At 39.0% G+C, this 18,221-nt stretch overlaps 1 protein-coding gene across 2 annotated transcripts; it reads left to right on the top strand.

Moving 5' to 3' along the window:
- The first annotated feature begins 5,306 nt into the window (after window positions 1–5,306).
- On the top strand, window positions 5,307–16,805 carry KCNV1 (potassium voltage-gated channel modifier subfamily V member 1). Of its 2 annotated transcripts, none has more exons than XM_055287085.2 (4): window positions 5,307–5,579; window positions 6,006–7,270; window positions 8,394–8,923; window positions 12,692–16,805. In XM_055287085.2, exons 2-4 carry the CDS (start codon window positions 6,810–6,812, stop codon window positions 13,201–13,203), a joined length of 1,503 nt encoding a protein of 500 aa, XP_055143060.1. In that variant the 5' UTR covers window positions 5,307–5,579; window positions 6,006–6,809; the 3' UTR covers window positions 13,204–16,805. The 2 variants fall into 2 exon arrangements, with proteins under 2 accessions (XP_055143060.1, XP_063499576.1); XM_063643506.1 differs by lacking the exon at window positions 5,307–5,579 and adding an exon at window positions 5,825–5,915.
- Window positions 16,806–18,221: the final 1,416 nt, after the last annotated feature.

Here is an 18,221-nt window from a genome sequence, read left to right as displayed (position 1 = left end):
GTCCTAAAAAGTTACTTCATGTTTTTTCTTTTATTAGATTATATGTTTAAAATGCCATGAGGATGATATTTAAAAGGACTATACCATATAACTAAGAAGCATCCTGCAGAGAAAAATTGCCTTTCCTCTTGCTTATCTTTACTATTTTCCTTACATTGTCAATGATTGCTCATTACTCTTCTTGCATAGAGTAAGAAAATGTAATCAACCAAACTAGTATTCATTATAAACTGCAGTGTTAGTTTATCATGTGTGTTGAATGTGTATATTCATATGTATTGTATACATGATATATGATACTTTATACACATATTTTATCTGTGTATTCTCATAACTACCCCCTGAATATTGTAAAAGTACATGTCCATAAATATTTACTTCTCATAGTGAAAACCAAGGAAAATTAACATTAAAAACCTCGCAGGCCGGGTGCGGTCGCTCACGCCTGTAATCCCAGCGCTTTGGGAAGCTGAGGCGAGCGGATCCTGAGGTAAGGAGTTCAAAACCAGCCTGGCCAACATAGTGAAACCCCGTCTGTACTAAAAAATACAAAAAATTAGCCGCGCATGGTGTCGGGCACCTGTAATCCCAGCTACTCGCGAGTAGAATCATTTGAACCTGGGAGGCGGAGGTTGCGGTGAGCTGAGATCGCACCATTGCACTCCAGCCTGGGCAACAAGAATGAAACTCCGTCTCAAAACAACAACTACAAAAACCTCATAACAGTGGAGTGCAAAGGTTGCCTTTCTTCCAATTACAAGATGAAGTTCAAGTTTAATGAGTTCCTTAGTAATGAAGGAAAGTACTAAATAGAATAAGGAATAAGTCTAAAGGCAATTTTACTTCTAGTATTAATGAATCATATACACTCAAATGAGAGGCACAGTTTTTAATGGTTCCATATGACTCAACCTTTCTCTGTCAACACAAGGGAATTCTATAGAGCTGAGTAAAAAGTGTTTAATTGGAATTTTCAACTTCAATATTGGGTTCACATAACAGCTCCCAGAACATGATGAGCAGAGAACTTGAGATGCTTTTGCTCCACTGCTTCTAGATATTGTTTATAAAAGTTTAATTTCAACATAATTATAATAATTAATCTGATGAACAATAAGTGTCCTGAGTCTATGCACTTCTTGATAATTCAAGAAAAATTCAAAATGTCTTTGGTATATAGTAGTGACAAAGTGAAAAATCATTTAATGATCAATCCAATCGCCTATCTCCTTTGGAGAATGATGATAAAAAAATCAAATTATTTAAATGTGAAATCACAGTCATATGTTGATTATTGCTGATAAGTATAGTCATTTCTTAATTATTTGGAGCATATAATAGAAATGTTCATTTCTCAAAATTATTTGTAAAGAAGAGAGGAAAATGTCCAACAGTGATTTCTCATCATCACATTATTTTTATATCAATGACCTTCAATGAATAAAGGCTTTGAGTCAAACAAATGTGTTCAAATCTACATCTACTATCTGTTTGACACTTGGAAAATTATTTTAACACTCTGATCCTGGTTTCTCATCTGGAAAACCAAAATCATAATATTACCTTCATTGTTGGGTTATGTAAAATATAAAGGAAATGAGATAATGTTTGTAAAGTTCTTAACATAATGCCTATCATCTCGCAGGTTTTTAGTTAGGACCTTGGGGGTAGGGGGAAGTACAAAAAAATTCCTGAAACATAACAATAATAAAAGTGATAAGAATGGCACTGCACTATACATTTTACATGGATTATCTCATTTAAGTTTAAAACAATAACATAAAGTACTATTGTTATCCCCATTTTACAGATGAGGAAAATGAGACTTACGGGGTTTAAGAAACTTGTTAAGGTCATGCAGCCTATAGAAGGCAGAACAGGGACTAAATACATAAAGGCAACAGCTATTATTATCATATTATTATCCTCACCACCACCGTCATCAACCCATCATGCTATCTCTGTAGCAGACTAGGCTATAAAAATGATTTCTTGGGTACTTCCAAAGATAATTGCCTTCCCTTGGAAGAAATCCAGAACAAGCCCACATTAAGCTAAATTCTGCATTAGAGTGGGCTGTCATACAGTTGGAAGGATTTATTCCAAGCACCTAGAAGGCACATGAAAGATGAATAGATAGAATTTGTCAGATTTTCTTTTACCTTTAAACATATCCCAATGCAATGAAGGAAAAAAAGATAAAGCCATTTTGTTCACACACAAAGACATTTTTAAACATCATCACAATTGGTACATCTATCTGGTTGTCAGTTCCTGAGAAATCAAAGACAGAGCCAAAGATATGCATACTTCACACAAAACATTGTCTGCACTGTTGATGAATGATAAAAATTAAAGGAATTTAGTATAAATGTATGAAACTACAGTGAAGGAATTAAAAATGAAAATCTAGATTTTATTTAAGTTGAATTTTATAAAGCTGTTTATTCAAGATTATCCATTCATTATATTTCCCATGTCTATCTAATTATAAAAAAAAAGTTGCAGTATTTTGGATATAAATTAATAATGAATGTACATTTTCCTAAAAAATTTTAATGACTTATATCTGTGTAATTGTTTTAAACATTCATATTAGAGATAAGCATTAATGATTTCACAGAAATATTATAATATATTGTTCAAAAGTATCACAGTTAAACAGAATATGATATTAACACAAATATTCTCATGATTTCTTCAAAACCTAAATGAAGTGTTACATATTTTTAACACTACGATTTTCTAATAAGCTTAAAATGACTTTTAACTTTTATTTTCATAACTGTTATTGAGTTAGACATTTAAAGTATGCCATGATTTTTCTTTTGATCTTATTTGTAACTTTTAAGCATATACACTGTTCATTAATAAACTTAAAATACTCATAAAAATGGAAAGAATTAAAAATACCAGTTGTCACTGGAGATTCCATATTCAAGTCAATGCATGTAGAATTGATAGATGAAGCCAAAAGCAAGTAGAGTATTTCATAACAAGAGTCTTAATGGAAAATCACTCGAATATAACATCTGATGACTAGGAAATATACCCAAAGCCTTTAGACTGTCGAGTTTTCACATTGCAGTACTGAGCAACCTCCCACATGACAATCACATTCCTCCTATGCTATGTAGAAATGAAATGGAAAGCAAGACCTCACCACCCCCAACTACTTATCAGCAGTTCTCCTTTGACATACCTCAGGTTATACCTCAGGTCAGGATTAGGGCTAAAAGAAGTATCTTTCAAGTGGACACATTTCCCTTCTATGGTATGCTCTTCCTTGGAGTCTCTTACTAAAACCTGGGCCATCAAAGAAGGAAAATCAACAGACTTAAGGGAAAGGCACAGAGCACAGGTGGGGATTTGTATTACTCAAGACTCTATATTTTAAAAAGGGGTCATTTATATTTATATAGTCCATGTTGACTAATCATCCCTCTAGTTATGATTGCCTTGATTAGTGTAAATTGCTATAACTACAATCAATGCCCAATTGAAACATTTAGGCTGTTAGCAGTTGAGATCGAGTCAGGAGTCAGAAAGGGCCTGTTTCAAGCCTTTCACATACCCCTTCACGTATTCACTATGTAAGGTAGAAAGTTACTTTCTTAGTGCCTGTGAGCATCCAAGCTGAAATCTATAACTAAGGATTACAATGCTTACTTCATAGGATCATTGTGAGAAGTCAGATGTGCAGCAGAGAGCCTGACTCTTCAGGAGAGGTTATTGTAACTACTTCTACAGGACAACGTTCATCATAACTGAGGTTCAGTGGCTTAGCGGCAGGGGAGGAGACATGGAAGCCTCAGTCATCTTTCACTAACCTCTGGTTACCTGTCCAAGATCTCTCTCCTCACCTAAAGCTGTCATTCTCCTTTGAATGCTTTCCTCTTTCCTCACAATAATCTGTAAAGCTAGTATAGATTTTCATTGCTAATCATGGTATGAATAAGCCTTAACAGAACTATGGCATTTTGCCTTTTTCAATACGTAAATAATCTACAATGAGATGCTGAAGGAGTTTTCTTGCTGTGCAGGGGAAAGCTCTGCTACATTAAAAAATAATAACAATGCGGTACCTATACAGAATGGTGAACTATTGACTGGGATAATTCTAGCATCTCTGTATTTACTGTATGGAAGAGTTCTTTAAGGAGAGAAGTTAACCAAATGGATGGCTGTCAAAAGAACCATGCTTATAAATATTATAGTTTAAAAAAGTTTCTTGATGTCCCCGATTTATTCTCAGAGGATTACTATAAGCTCCACAACAACAGAGATCTTGTCTGTTCTTCATTGATATATCGCAAGTACCTTGAATAGTGCCAGTGTATAGTGAATGCTCAGTAAACTTTTGTTGAAAGAGTGATGAAAATACCTCATTAAACTCCTGTCCTTCATTAGAAGCTTGCAAAGAAAATAAAAACAATCACACTGATTTGTCAACAAAAAATAACGTTTCTAGCATTTTGTTTATGAAGGCAGCCTCTGACATGTAATCCTGGGTTTGATTTGAACCGTGTGGCGCTTTGTAAATCACTTAATTTCCCTGTGCCTCACTTTTCCTTTCTGTCAAATGGATATATGCTACCTCATAATGTTGTCATTATGATTAAATAAGGTACTGCATGAATAAAGAGTCTACAAATTTCCTGGCATAAAGTAAGCACCCATTAAATGTTGGGTGTTTTTATTAAAACTTGAAATTTCACTGAGGAAGGCACTGAGACCCTCGGAAGTAAATGATAGCTAGACGTCCCACAGTCAGTTAGCAAAGCTAGAACTAAACAGTCACGTTTCCGTCCAATCTATGAAAAAGCTTATTCTACTACATCAGGCTGCCTGCTTATGTCTTTATATATACTACCTAATATGTGTGTGTGTGTGTGTGTATGCTTTCTAATATATACTTATATATGTAAGTGTATCCATAATATACGCTCTCCAATATGTATTCTATATATACGTACTAGAAAACAACGAAGATGAGTGTGGTTCACTCTCTCTGGCAAAGACTTGAAAAATGCATGATTCTGAGATGCTTGCTGAAAATATGAAAACCTTGAACCATGCCAAACGAAGCAGTTAATATAACTGCCCTAACCTCAAGTTTAGCACACTGATCCAGTTGGAAATTTTGTTCTGGAGCATTTGCAAAGGCACAGATCCAGGGAAACGGGAATCAAATGCAGTAATTCCGCAAGTATGTTCAGGATGAATATAATATTGAGTGTCACCGGGCACCTCACTACCCCCCGCCCCCACCCCCGCCTTCTCACCTCCCTCCCTTAGATCCTGCCACTCCCCTCTGCTGGTGCTGGAAGCACTGGGCGAGTGGCTCTCAGAGCTAGAGCGGGCGGGGCGGACACGCTTAGCCTAAGCCCAGGGGCCAGGAGCCCGGAGGGAGGTGGAGGCGAGGCAAGGCAGCAGGCGCTGGGTAGAGCTCAGCGGGAACACAGTTTCCCTCCTGGACCGGTCGAGTCAGACCTCACGTGTAGACCAAGAGAATCAAAGGAAGAGTACGTTACCTGCGGCGCCGGTTGTGCGCAGACCAGATGTGCCGGGAGCTGCAGGTGAGTCACTTGCTCTTCCCTCCCGCCCCCACCTCCTCGCCTCAAGTCCAACAGGTTGGCTCGAGCGCAGCTTCCAGGGGCCCCGTGGGTACACTTCTAGTCTCACCTGGGCGCTGGCCTCGGCTTCTCCCTTTACCGAGGGAGGCCGTCGTTACTATTTAAATTCCTGCCCCAGCCCACGCTTGTTCTATTCCTTGTCTTTTTGCCTTTCCTTCTAAAATGAGAGCTCCGCTGTGCTCAGAACACCTGCTCTCCGGGAAACTTGTAGGGACAGAAATGGCTAAAAGGAAGGGTGCCTCAAAAAAGTGCCTCAACACGAGGTGGACCCTCGACAGGGTGGGAGCTGACAGTGACACTCCTGGTTCTTAGTGACCCACTGGATCTTCAATAAAAAGTCATGATTAATTATTCTTGTTTCTCAACCAGGAGGTCAGAACCCAAGGGAGACGGGAGAAGAAAATGGAGCGGCAGTGATCATCAGACTAGAATGAGAGTGAATTGGGAGAAAATGGTGCGGCCCCCTCACCCAGAGAACCCTCCCCCACCTGCTCACACCTCCAGCGAACACCCCCGGGGAGGCCTATGAAGCGGCAGTAAAAGAAAAGGGAGGAATATAAATTCTCAAGTTGGAAGGGACCCGGTTACCACTTCCTTCGCTTTCTGAACTTTTTGTTTTGGTCTCCTGCAGGCAGAAGTGAGTCTCGCCATCCCCCTTGCTTGCTTGCTTGCTTGCGTTCAGCTAAGAGTCATCTTCTCTCCTCTTCCTCCTCCTCCGCCCCACATCTCCCTCCTTCCTCCCTTCCCCAACCCCTCCACCCACCAAGTAGCGAGTCATTCAATCTGTACACCTCCTGGGCTGGGAATCGCAATTGCGAAGTTGGGAGGCGGGGTGACAACGTTAGGGAAGGGACAGGGCGACCAGCAGTGTGCACAGGGACTGTGTCGGGCTTGGACCTCACCTGATCCTTTCTCTTAGCGCGACCCTTCCTCTGCTCCCAGTCTCCTCTCTCTGCCACTTGTGCGCTGCTTCCGCGCACTCGCGGCTCCCTAGCGGCAGGAGGAGGAAGGCGCACAGCGGGCGGAGAGAGTGCGCCAGGGAGAGGTAACCCCTTCGGGAGCCCGGGGAATCCCGGCCGCCACCAGGGGCCGTGCCACCGCCCTCGCGGGACCAACGCTTCCGGCGTGTCCCCAACTTTGTGGCGCCCTCAGGCCGCGGCGACTGGGATAGAGATGCCTTCCAGCGGCAGAGCGCTACTGGACTCGCCGCTGGACAGCGGCTCCCTGACCTCCCTGGACTCTAGTGTCTTCTGCAGCGAGGGTGAAGGGGAGCCCTTGGCGCTCGGGGACTGCTTCACGGTCAACGTGGGCGGCAGCCGCTTCGTGCTCTCGCAGCAGGCGCTGTCCTGCTTCCCGCACACGCGCCTTGGCAAGCTGGCCGTGGTGGTGGCTTCCTACCGCCGCCCCGGGGCCCTGGCCGCCGTGCCCAGCCCTCTGGAGCTTTGCGACGATGCCAACCCCGTGGACAACGAGTACTTCTTCGACCGCAGCTCGCAGGCGTTCCGATATGTCCTGCACTACTACCGCACCGGCCGCCTGCATGTCATGGAGCAGCTGTGCGCGCTCTCCTTCCTGCAGGAGATCCAGTACTGGGGCATCGATGAGCTCAGCATCGATTCCTGCTGCAGGGACAGGTACCCCGGAGGCACGCGGCGGCTGGGCGGGGAGGCGGGCGCGGCAGAGAAAGAGAGGAAGGCACAGGTAGATTTCAGGCTTTACGCAAGCTTCGCTGGAGCCAGGCCTAGCAATAAGGTGTGGCCACTTCTGGGCTTACAGGTGGGGTGGGGGTGGGGGACTGGAAAGCATCAACGCCAACTTTTGAATAGAACTTTTTGAATCTCTTTGTTCCCTTTTTTGAGTATGCTAATTTAACGTATAAGGCAAGGGACTTCAGGCCCACAATAAATATTTGGTGACTGAATAAATGAATCACAAAAGCCATGCTCCAAAAATGCATGCATAGGGATAAAAGATTTGGCACGCAGCATTATCATTTATCAAACCTAGAACATTGACTTTGAAAAACTTGAATGGAGAATTGTTTTAAATATAGAAGATAAAAGGCTGGTCCCTTGATTGAATGATTGTGGAACTCTGAGGTTACCTTGCTATTACTACCATTTCTTCATGAATACATGTCCTTTACACACACAAAAAAGTTCCATCTGCCAAACATCTGTTCTTGTTACCAGAAAATGGGTAATAAAATGTATTAATCCAAAGTAGCTTTACTATGTATAAACTTCTACTAAGAAAGTGTCATTTTAAAAATTATAATCCAGGCCGGTCGTGGTGGCTCATGCCTGTAATCCCAGCACTTTGGGAGGCCGAGGAGGGTGGATCACTTGAGGCCAATAGTTCGAGACCCCCCCTGAACAACATAGCTAAACCCTGTCTCTACTAAAAATACAAAAATTACCTGGGGGTGGTGGCGCATACCTGTAATCCCAGCTACTCAGGAGGCTGGGGCAGGAGAATCGCTTGAACCTGGGAAGCGGAGGCTACAGTAAGCCGAGATCACTCCGCTGCACTCCAGCCCGGGCGACAGAGAGAGACTCCGTCTCAAAAAAAAAAAAAATCATCCAAAGGGAGAAATTCTGAATACTGTGGGTAAGACACAACCTAAGTAAAATATGAATAGACATTTTTCTGCATTTTGTTGAATGAAAAAGTCTGACCTCCCTGTCATGTTTAATTATCTTATACTTCTGTATTTTAATAAAGTTAGACTAATCACCAAATTGTTTTCTCTAAAAGATACTTCAGAAGAAAAGAGCTGAGTGAAACTTTAGACTTCAAGAAGGACACAGAAGACCAGGAAAGTCAACATGAGAGTGAACAGGACTTCTCCCAAGGACCTTGTCCCACTGTTCGCCAGAAGCTCTGGAATATCTTGGAGAAACCTGGATCTTCCACAGCTGCCCGTATCTTTGGGGTCATCTCCATTATCTTCGTGGTGGTGTCCATCATTAACATGGCCCTGATGTCAGCCGAGTTAAGCTGGCTGGACCTGCAGCTGCTGGAAATCCTGGAGTATGTGTGCATTAGCTGGTTCACCGGGGAGTTTATCCTCCGCTTCCTGTGTGTGCGGGATAGGTGTCGCTTCCTAAGAAAGGTGCCAAACATCATAGACCTCCTTGCCATCTTGCCCTTCTACATCACTCTTCTGGTAGAGAGCCTAAGTGGGAGCCAGACCACGCAGGAGCTGGAGAACGTGGGGCGCATCGTCCAAGTGTTGAGGCTGCTCAGGGCTCTGCGCATGCTAAAGCTGGGCAGACATTCCACAGGTATTCAGATTTCATTGATGCCTTTTAATTTGCCATTGCATGTAAGCATTCGTTATTTGACCACAGTACAAGGAAAATAACGCTGAACTGATATTCAAAATTACCAACTCCCATACTTTACCTGATCATGACCTCTAAGGAGACACTGGGAAGCAAAACCTTGAAGTTGTTATCACAGGTATAGAGAAGTGAGCTCTCCCATACTTCCTCTCCATAAGAGAAATGTTGAGAGAAAATTTGACCATTTGCTAACCTCAGTTTATTTGAAACCATTGCCCAGAAGATATACAAAAATTAAAGGCACTCTGCCTCTTCAAGATTCTAGACAAAACAGGCATAAATGACACATAAAAAGATACACATAAATTATATATATATGATATATAGGGACATAAGCCAATATCTCTTCAGTATCCAAGAAGTGCTTGCCACATATGCTCCTTGGCAGAAGGGAAAGTCGGCCCTTCAGAGCCGTCTCTGGCCATGCAGAAAGAGAAATGACTAGGTGCAGGTGGCCTTTCCAAAATTTTCGAAGAAGCAATGAAAATATTTTGCTTTGGGAGAAAGCAAAATAAACTAATTAAATGCTTTATCTAGTATCTGAAGGTTTTCTTGTCCCTAACCTGGGATGCATGAGAGAGGGAAGTACAGAAATCCCTTAGTTTTTTGTGTGTCATAGAGCCTTTGAAAACCTAATTAATATTTTCCTAGAAGTGTCTCCATATAACACACACACAAACACATAAGGTATGTGAAAATTATAATCAATATCAGTGAAAATCACAGGAACTGATTAAAAATGATTCTTGCACCCCCAACAGTAGTAGTTATCAGTGGCTGGCCCTGCAGCTGTCAGATGTTCTGGAGTATATGAGTTTCCTTATGACATACCTTAATGAAAATAAGAATCCCCAGGCAAGCTTGTTGAAATACAACTTCTGGCTCCAACCCCCAGAAAGCTTGAGATCAGATCTAGGAGCACACATTTTATAAATAATAAGTTCACCAATGACTTTGATATAGGTGGTTCTTGGACCAAACCTTGAGAAACACTGGAGTATGATGCCATATTAATTTTATATATGTTGATACAAATATGTATTAGCACAAACAAATTGGCTAGAGATCACTATCCTTATTTTATTTCCCTAGATATATGCCTGGACTGACCACCTAAAAAAGGTTGATGGTAGTTGTCCTTCCTATAAATGTTGGGTGAAATTAACTTCTGATATGTTTTTCTTCAACATTTCTCTGGTAATTAGAACTTATTATAATGTAATTTTGGTAGTGTATTTTCCTAGCTAGTCTCACATACCAGGAATTTGATAACGGGGTTTCCAACAACTTTTACAAATACCACTCTTTGTTTTCTGACACAGATAATGGGATGCTTTCTTCAAGTATTTATAAACTCTTCACAAGACTCAATTTAAAAACACCCAGTAAAAACTACATTTTTTTCCAAAAGAAAGGAAAAGGAAAATAACAGTAATTTCCACAATGTCACCTCTTCAAAGATTTTCTCCATTCTAAAATAAGTATAAAGTTTTAGTAAACCCTTAATTATTAAAAAATATATGACTTGCATATTTGACAATTTTGCCTCAACACTACATTTATTAAAATGTAAACATAGATGACCTATTTCTCCATGTATTAATTATAAATTCAAATTGAGAGATGTTATAGGATAATGGGATTTTGGCCAGACAACTAGGTTTAAATCCTGGCTCTGTAGCTTTCTACTAGATAAGCTATCTCTTTATGCCTCAGCCTCCTCATCTGTATAATGGCAGAACAATTAACATGTCCCTCTTATATCCTTTCTTTTGAGGATTCTCTGAGTTAACAGAGATAACATGCTAGAAATTCCACCCAATTTGTTTTCCTTTACAAAATTGTTTTGAACATTTTGCCTTTAAATTAAAACAGTGTTCCCAGACAAATGCTATGCATCTCCTCATGTGTTGTGAATTTATTTAAGGAACATAATTCCACGTAGACACATCAAGGCCAGTTTTTTATAAAAGCAAAGGTATTATAAAGGTATTCCGAAAGATATTCTTTTGAAGTTAAACTTCAAAATACTCAATGATTTTTAAAAATAGCTGGTTAATAATTCAAGAATATCTCAAAATTTGAAGAGCAAAATTCAAAATCCTAAGAGTATGATTAGTATGCTAATGCATTTGAAATAGTCTCTAGTGAGTGAATAAAAACAAAAAATGATTCTAAGAGGTATTGTTTTGGACTTCTGGGGCAATATCATTTTGATATCATGTTGATATAATTTCAAAATGTGGACAAACTTTAATAACCACCTCTCTAGTATTAGGGAATAAATCTTATGGTTCATTCAAAGCCTGGTTCCATAATGGGCTTTTCTTTCTTTCTTTCTTTCTTTCTTTCTTTCTTTCTCTCTCTCTCTCTCTCTCTCTCTCTCTCTCTTTCTTTCTTTCTTTCTCTCCTTTCTTTCTTTCTCTTTCTTTCTCTCTCTCTCTTTCTTTCTTTTTTTTCTTTTTTTGAGACGGAATATCATTCTACTGCCCAGGCTGGATTGCAATGGCGTGATCTTGGCTCACTGCAACATTCGCCTCCCAGGTTCAAGTTATTCTCCAGCCTCAGCCTCCCAAGTAACTAGGATTACAGGCACGCACCACCACACTGGGCTGATTTTGGTATTTTTAGTAGAGATAGGGTTTCACCATGTTGGCCAGGCTGGTCTCAAACTCCTGACCTCACGATCTGCCTGCCTCGGCCTCCCAAAGTGCTGAGATTATAGGCGTGAGCCACCGCGCCCGGCCTATGATGGGCTCTTACTCGCCTTAGGCCTAGTGTCTTCAGAGACAGAATTGGACCATCGTGGGTCTGTCTCCCTGGGGTTTAATAAATCCTCAGATCTAGGAATGGAAAAGCAGCCAATGCTTCATAAAGAGTAAATTCTCTAGTGGTTCCATTTCCCATACCTTTTTGCAATGGAGGAATATTCTGTATTCAGGTCTATGTTATTACAGGAAAGCAGAAATTTTATGTACTCAAGGGAGATAATTTCCTACAGCTTTGGTATTAAGGACTAGGGTTTCAGTGGGTGTCTTGGGAGTTCAGACCTTCTCCTGACATACCGCGAGAATGTCCCCTGAATAGACATGTGATGTTCTCATGTCAATTTTATCACCAATGCCTAACTTGCTTCTGCTGCTTCACTTTGTTGCTATGGTGCCCACTGTTTACTTTTTCTGGCTTTCCAGTAATCAGGTTCCTAATTGTGTTAAACTTTACAAGGAAGGTGAGAAAAACAGACACATAAAATACAAGATAACATAAAATTGGCGTTTGAAACAAGTGCTAAAATGATGCATTGAAATGCAGGTGTGACCAAATATGCCCTCCACATGCAACACCGCAAAGGCCTCTTATTGTACAGACTAAAGTACAAAACTCCTATCATACCACCCCTGCCTGCCTTCAGTCTTACCTCTCGCCTTCTTTTTAATAGTAGAAGTTCAATAATTCTACAGGTGAATTAATGAATCTAATTATATTTCTCTCTAGCCTTCCCAACCTGGCCCCATCAACTAGACTGTGAACTTCCTGAGCACAAGGATTATGATTTAATCAACTTTGTATCCCCAGAACATTGCCCAGTGCTGGGGACATTTAAGTGTGCAGTGCAGTTTGTGGGTGGGAGAGCAAGGAGGGAGAGGGGAAGGGAGGGAAGAGAAAGAAGATGGATGCCAATGACTGACAGCATTTGTTCTATTGCAGGATTACGTTCCCTTGGGATGACAATCACCCAGTGTTATGAAGAAGTCGGCCTACTGCTCCTATTTCTATCCGTGGGAATCTCTATATTTTCAACTGTAGAATACTTTGCTGAGCAAAGCATTCCTGACACAACCTTCACAAGTGTCCCTTGTGCATGGTGGTGGGCCACCACCTCTATGACTACTGTGGGATATGGGGACATTAGACCAGACACCACCACAGGCAAAATCGTGGCCTTCATGTGTATATTATCGGGAATTCTTGTCTTGGCCTTGCCTATTGCTATTATTAACGATCGCTTCTCTGCTTGCTACTTCACCTTGAAACTCAAGGAAGCAGCTGTTAGACAGCGTGAAGCCCTAAAGAAGCTTACCAAGAATATAGCCACTGACTCATATATCAGTGTTAACTTGAGAGATGTCTATGCCCGGAGTATCATGGAGATGCTGCGACTGAAAGGCAGAGAAAGAGCAAGTACTAGGAGCAGCGGGGGAGATGATTTCTGGTTTTGAATTAATTTTCAATTTATTTACAAAAGCTATGTACAATTAACTAAAATGATAAAGCAGTGATGTGGATTTCTGTATTCTGATGATGAGTCTCTTCAGAGTACTGCTCATCTTAATTAATTTTTGCTGATACATTGCTTCGTCTACTAGAATATTTCACATCACCTATAACAACTGCACAGTGTTCTGACACATTTGAGTGTCCAAAATAGCCAATTAACACAACCAAATACAACTGGGCCAATATAAACATGTTTGAATTGTCAAATATAAAATAATGTTATTGCAATACATACAAAAAAGTTAAAGATTTTATGTATCACTAATATTACAAGTTTTTTGAACCACTAATTTTTTAAAAATGGAAGGCAAACTGCATAGCCCAAAGAAAGATAAGTAAATATTTAAGAACATATTGAACAACTTTGCTATTTAAAGATTTTATCCAAGTACATAAATTACTCCTTTCTCTATCAGTTAAAGCTATTGAATATAATACTTAGCTTTACAAGAGAAAATCATTACTGATGGGCAGAGATTGTATCCCTATCTTCTTTTTCATGTAAACCACTGGTCACAAGTGAACTGATCTCTGTATTCCATTATTACTATAAGAGGTGGGAATCCCAAAACTGCTTAGATTGCAGTACATGAGTCTACACAAACACTTCAACAATTGCACATCTTCATTCTCCCAACTCAGTGTAATATGTGGAGCATAAAACAGCATTTTTCTTAGTATTTTATGAATATCAGATGGTCTTTAAATGTCACTTTATGGATGTATTGTTCACGTTATGGCTTTAAAATAATGAATATGTAAAAGTGAGGTAGTGAACATCCTAAATTTCTACACTGAAATTATTAAATAATCTTATTTCATAAAATGGGAAATATGTTAAATGACATCACTGGATGAACTTGAAGATCTTTTATTTGTTAACAAAAAAAATATTATGAACAGCTTTCTGATTGTTGGGGTAAATAGCAAATGTTCAAACTTTGCAGGCATTTTGACATTTATGATAATAACACAATTCCTAGACATTGTATTATATAATTAAAGCCAAAACCTCTAAAGCTAAGAACTAGCTCATGATTCCCATTATTTTAGTAAACGAGATTCTACAACCTAAGAATAACAAGGAATGCATCACTTTAATACCTACATTTCCAATATAATAGAGCCCCCAAGGGGAAGAATATTGGTTCTTGAGGAAAAAAAATCTTATCACTTCATTTACAAAACACAGATAAGCATATTGAGTATATCTGTGGTATTAACATTTCATGGGGGCGAGATGTTAGGGAAAAAAGCCTAGAAGGCTCTTTGCCAGGGGTGAATGGTGATAAGAAATAAACATTGAGGACTGCTTTAATATATAGCTATAACGTATTTCATAAACTCTATTTAAGACATCCTATTATGCTATGCACTACCAAGAAAGAAAGACGCCAGTCAATTGTAAGATGCCATTAACTGTAAAATGCATCCGGATTTCAGATATGTAAAAATTTAAAATAAGCACCTTAAAATCAATGAAATATCGCATGTACTACCTCCTGTTTTCTGGTATGCATGGTTAAGCTCTGAAAACATTTTCACTGATGGCATGAGTTTTAGATTGCGTGCTAAAGTACTTTAATTCATTTAACTTGTTTCCACTTCTCCTAAATATTATAAAAGGTTCAGGAGATATGAATATTAATAAGATAAATACTTTCCTTCTTACACACATACATGGGTGCTAGATTGTGGCACAGGGCCACTAGTCATAGTATAAATCCCTTCCACAATCTGAAGGGAAAGTAGAAGTTAGACGCAGAAGGTAAACTTACTCCAGCTTTTCTAGAACTTTCTCTAATAAGAATAGTTACTCTGATCCAGGACTATGCTCTGTATTCATCATGTATTATGCCATTTTATCCTCAAAATATCCCTATTATATAATTACTATTCTTACACTCTTCAAAATACATATTTTATATATTTATTAACTCAACAAATATTTATTAAGGATCTTTGGTGTGCCGGGGACTAGGGAGTCTTTCTTAAACAAGACTAGGTCCTGTTTTCTTGTAATTAATATTCTGTTCAAAGGTGTGTGAGGGAAAGACAGCGAAACTGAAACATTAAAAGGTATAAACTTGTCTAAATTCACACAGGCTATAGACGGCAGAGCCAGCGCTGAACACCAATCTGCCTGACCCTGAAAATGACACTCCTAAAAGTCAAATTGCAGATTTCATTCTTCCCACACAAGCTCTGCATAGAAATTTATTTTTTAAGCAGGCAAGCCAACTTCTTGTGCATGGAGAAGTTCAATATGCCTTAAGTAAAATATCAGCTTATTCTCAGAGGTGGAATGGTGCTTTTATGAAAAGGCTGTGGTGACACCTTATAGTCATTATTAGATTAAAAATATATTATCTTTAGAGTAAATAGTAGTTGGAAAATAAAAAAATTAAAAACTATGTGTATACTTATGTATATATGTTTTTATCATGGAGGATCCTAAACATCTTCTCTACAAATGTGCTGTCAGCTATATAAATGTTGTCAAGATGTAGGTATTCAGAAAGAAGTTTTAAAATATCATTGCTTACTCAATTTTGCTTTTAAATAAAATATCAGTTTATTTATTCAATGAATGTATATATAAGCAAACCAAACTTCATTTCAGTAAAAATTCAAGGCAGGAAATCTGCCAATTTTATATTCCATTATTTTAAAACAGTTAACACTTCTTAAACATCTAAGAATTATTGTTATAAAACAATATTTAATTTTTTAAAATATAAAATAATTGAATTATTGTCTTTCTCTAAGCTATTTAGAGAACACTACTTTCTTTGTTTTGGTTTGTTTTTTTGAGACGGAGTCTCGCTCTGTCGCCCAGGCTGGAGTGCCAGTGGCACGATCTCGGCTCACTGCAAGCTCCGCCTCTTGGGTTCATGCCATTCTCCTGCGTCAGCCTCCCAAGTAGCTGGGATTACAGGCGCCCGCCACCACGCCTGGCTAATTTTTTGTATTTTTACTCGGTTTTCACCGTGTTAGCCACTTTCTTTGTTAATTTAACTGTTATTTTAAGTTCAGGGATACATGTGTGGATTTGTTATACAGGTAAACTTGTGTCATGAGAGCTTTTTTGCACGGATTATTTCATCGCCCAGGTATTAAACTTAGTACACGTCAGTTATTTTTCCTGATTCTCTCCCTCCTCCTACCCAGCACCCTCTGATAGGCCCCAAGGTGTGTTGTTTCCCTCTATGTGTTCATGTGTTCTCATCATTTAGCTCCCACTTATAAGTGAGAACATGTGGTATTTGGTTTTCTCTTCCTGCATTAGTTTGCTAAGGATAATAGCCTCCAGCTCCATCCATGTCCCTGCAAATGACATGATCTCATTCTTTCATATAGCTGGATAGTACGTCATGGTGTATACATACATTTTCTTTATCCAGACTACAATTGATGGGCATTTAGGTTTATTCCATGTCTTTGCTACTGTGACTAATGCTTCAATGAACTTACGTGTGCATGTATCTTTATAATAAAACAATTTATATCCCTTGGGTATATACCCATTAATGGGATTGCTGGATCCAATGGTATTTCTGTTTTTAGGTCTTTGAGGAATTGCCACACTCTCACATGGTTGAACTAATTTACACTCCCACTAACAGTGTATATGCATTTCAATTGCTCCACAACTTCGCCAGCATCTGCATTTTTTTTTTTTTTTTTTTTTTTTTACTTTTTAGTAATAGCCATTCTGACTAGTGCGAGATGGCATCTCATTGTGGTTTTGATTTGCATTTCTCTAATGATCAGTGATATTGAGGCTTTTTTTCATATCATTGTTGGCTGCATGTATGTTTTCTTTTGAAAAGTGTCTGTTCATATCCTTTGCCTACTTTTTAATGGGATTATTTGTTTTTTTCTTGTAAATTTGTTCAAGTTTCTTATAGATGCTGGAATATTAGACCTTTGTAGATGTATAGTTTGCAAATATTTTCCCCCAATCTGTAGGTTGTCTGTTCACTCTGTTGATAGGTTCCTTTGCTCTGACAAAGCTCTAGAGTTTAATTAGATCCCATTTGTCAATTTTTGCTTTCGTTGCAACCACCTTTTGTGTCTTCGTCATGAAATCTTTGCCTGTTAGAAAACACCACTTTCAGACGTTTAAATGTATATAGGCAATGCTTAAGTACCTAAAAAAGCAATTTTAAGAAATTACTGAAGTATCTCTATTAAGAGTGACATATTCACATTTTATTTTATGTATATATTATTTCTATAACATACAAGAAATTATTGCATTTATCATTTTAATGCAAAGTAGTATCAACTATAATGGATTAGATGCACAAATAACTGAGGTAGGAATCTCAGTTCTGTGTTTTAATGTGGAATTCTTATGCTTATTAAAATATTTTGATTAGCTGTTGCAGAAAATACATATGCTGACCCAATTTATCTAAGCAAAACATTGTCATTGGATAAGCTTATTACTTTGAGAAATATTTTTATTGATACATTATGTTAACAAGAAAAGTCTCTTCTTTTGAAATATTAGCCATTAATAACTGTCTTATGAATCCTTCAATTCAGATCCAACAAGATATTGGATAGCAGGCAAATGATATGTTCTGATGATTTCATGATTTTTCTTTGCAAAGCATCACCACCCCAGAACTCTCTCCAAGCCATACTAATATAAGGAAGACAAATGTCACACAGGGAGAGCTTTACTCATCAACAGGCAGTTGCTTACATGGTACATTTTTAGTAATGATAGGAAAACCTGGATACTCACCATCCTTATGTTCTCACTGTGCTTATATTATATTATATTGTATTGTATTATATTATAATCACTCCCTTGCTTGCCCTCCCAACTCTAGTACCCCTTTCTTCCTTCCTGGTATTAAATTGGCAATATCCTGACCCTAATTAAATTCAATCCAATGCCTTCTTGTGCCTGCCCTTGTAGAGCAGATCATGCCCTACGGAGAAA

The sequence above is a fragment of the Symphalangus syndactylus genome, chromosome 7 (genome assembly GCF_028878055.3).
Source record: "Symphalangus syndactylus isolate Jambi chromosome 7, NHGRI_mSymSyn1-v2.1_pri, whole genome shotgun sequence".
Classification (NCBI taxonomy): Eukaryota; Metazoa; Chordata; class Mammalia; order Primates; family Hylobatidae; genus Symphalangus; species Symphalangus syndactylus.
Note: the sequence above shows the minus strand (reverse complement) of the source record. Positions and strands in the feature narration are given on the sequence as shown.

Bases quoted from the DNA above. Each gene is read 5' to 3' on its own strand.
- KCNV1 (XM_055287085.2), top strand. From the start codon at position 6,810: ATGCCTTCCAGCGGCAGAGCGCTACTGGACTCGCCGCTGGACAGCGGC. The intron at 7,271-8,393 runs GTACCCCGGAGG...TTTCTCTAAAAG, and splicing joins GATTCCTGCTGCAGGGACAG to ATACTTCAGAAGAAAAGAGC. The intron at 8,924-12,691 runs GTATTCAGATTT...GTTCTATTGCAG, and splicing joins GCTGGGCAGACATTCCACAG to GATTACGTTCCCTTGGGATG.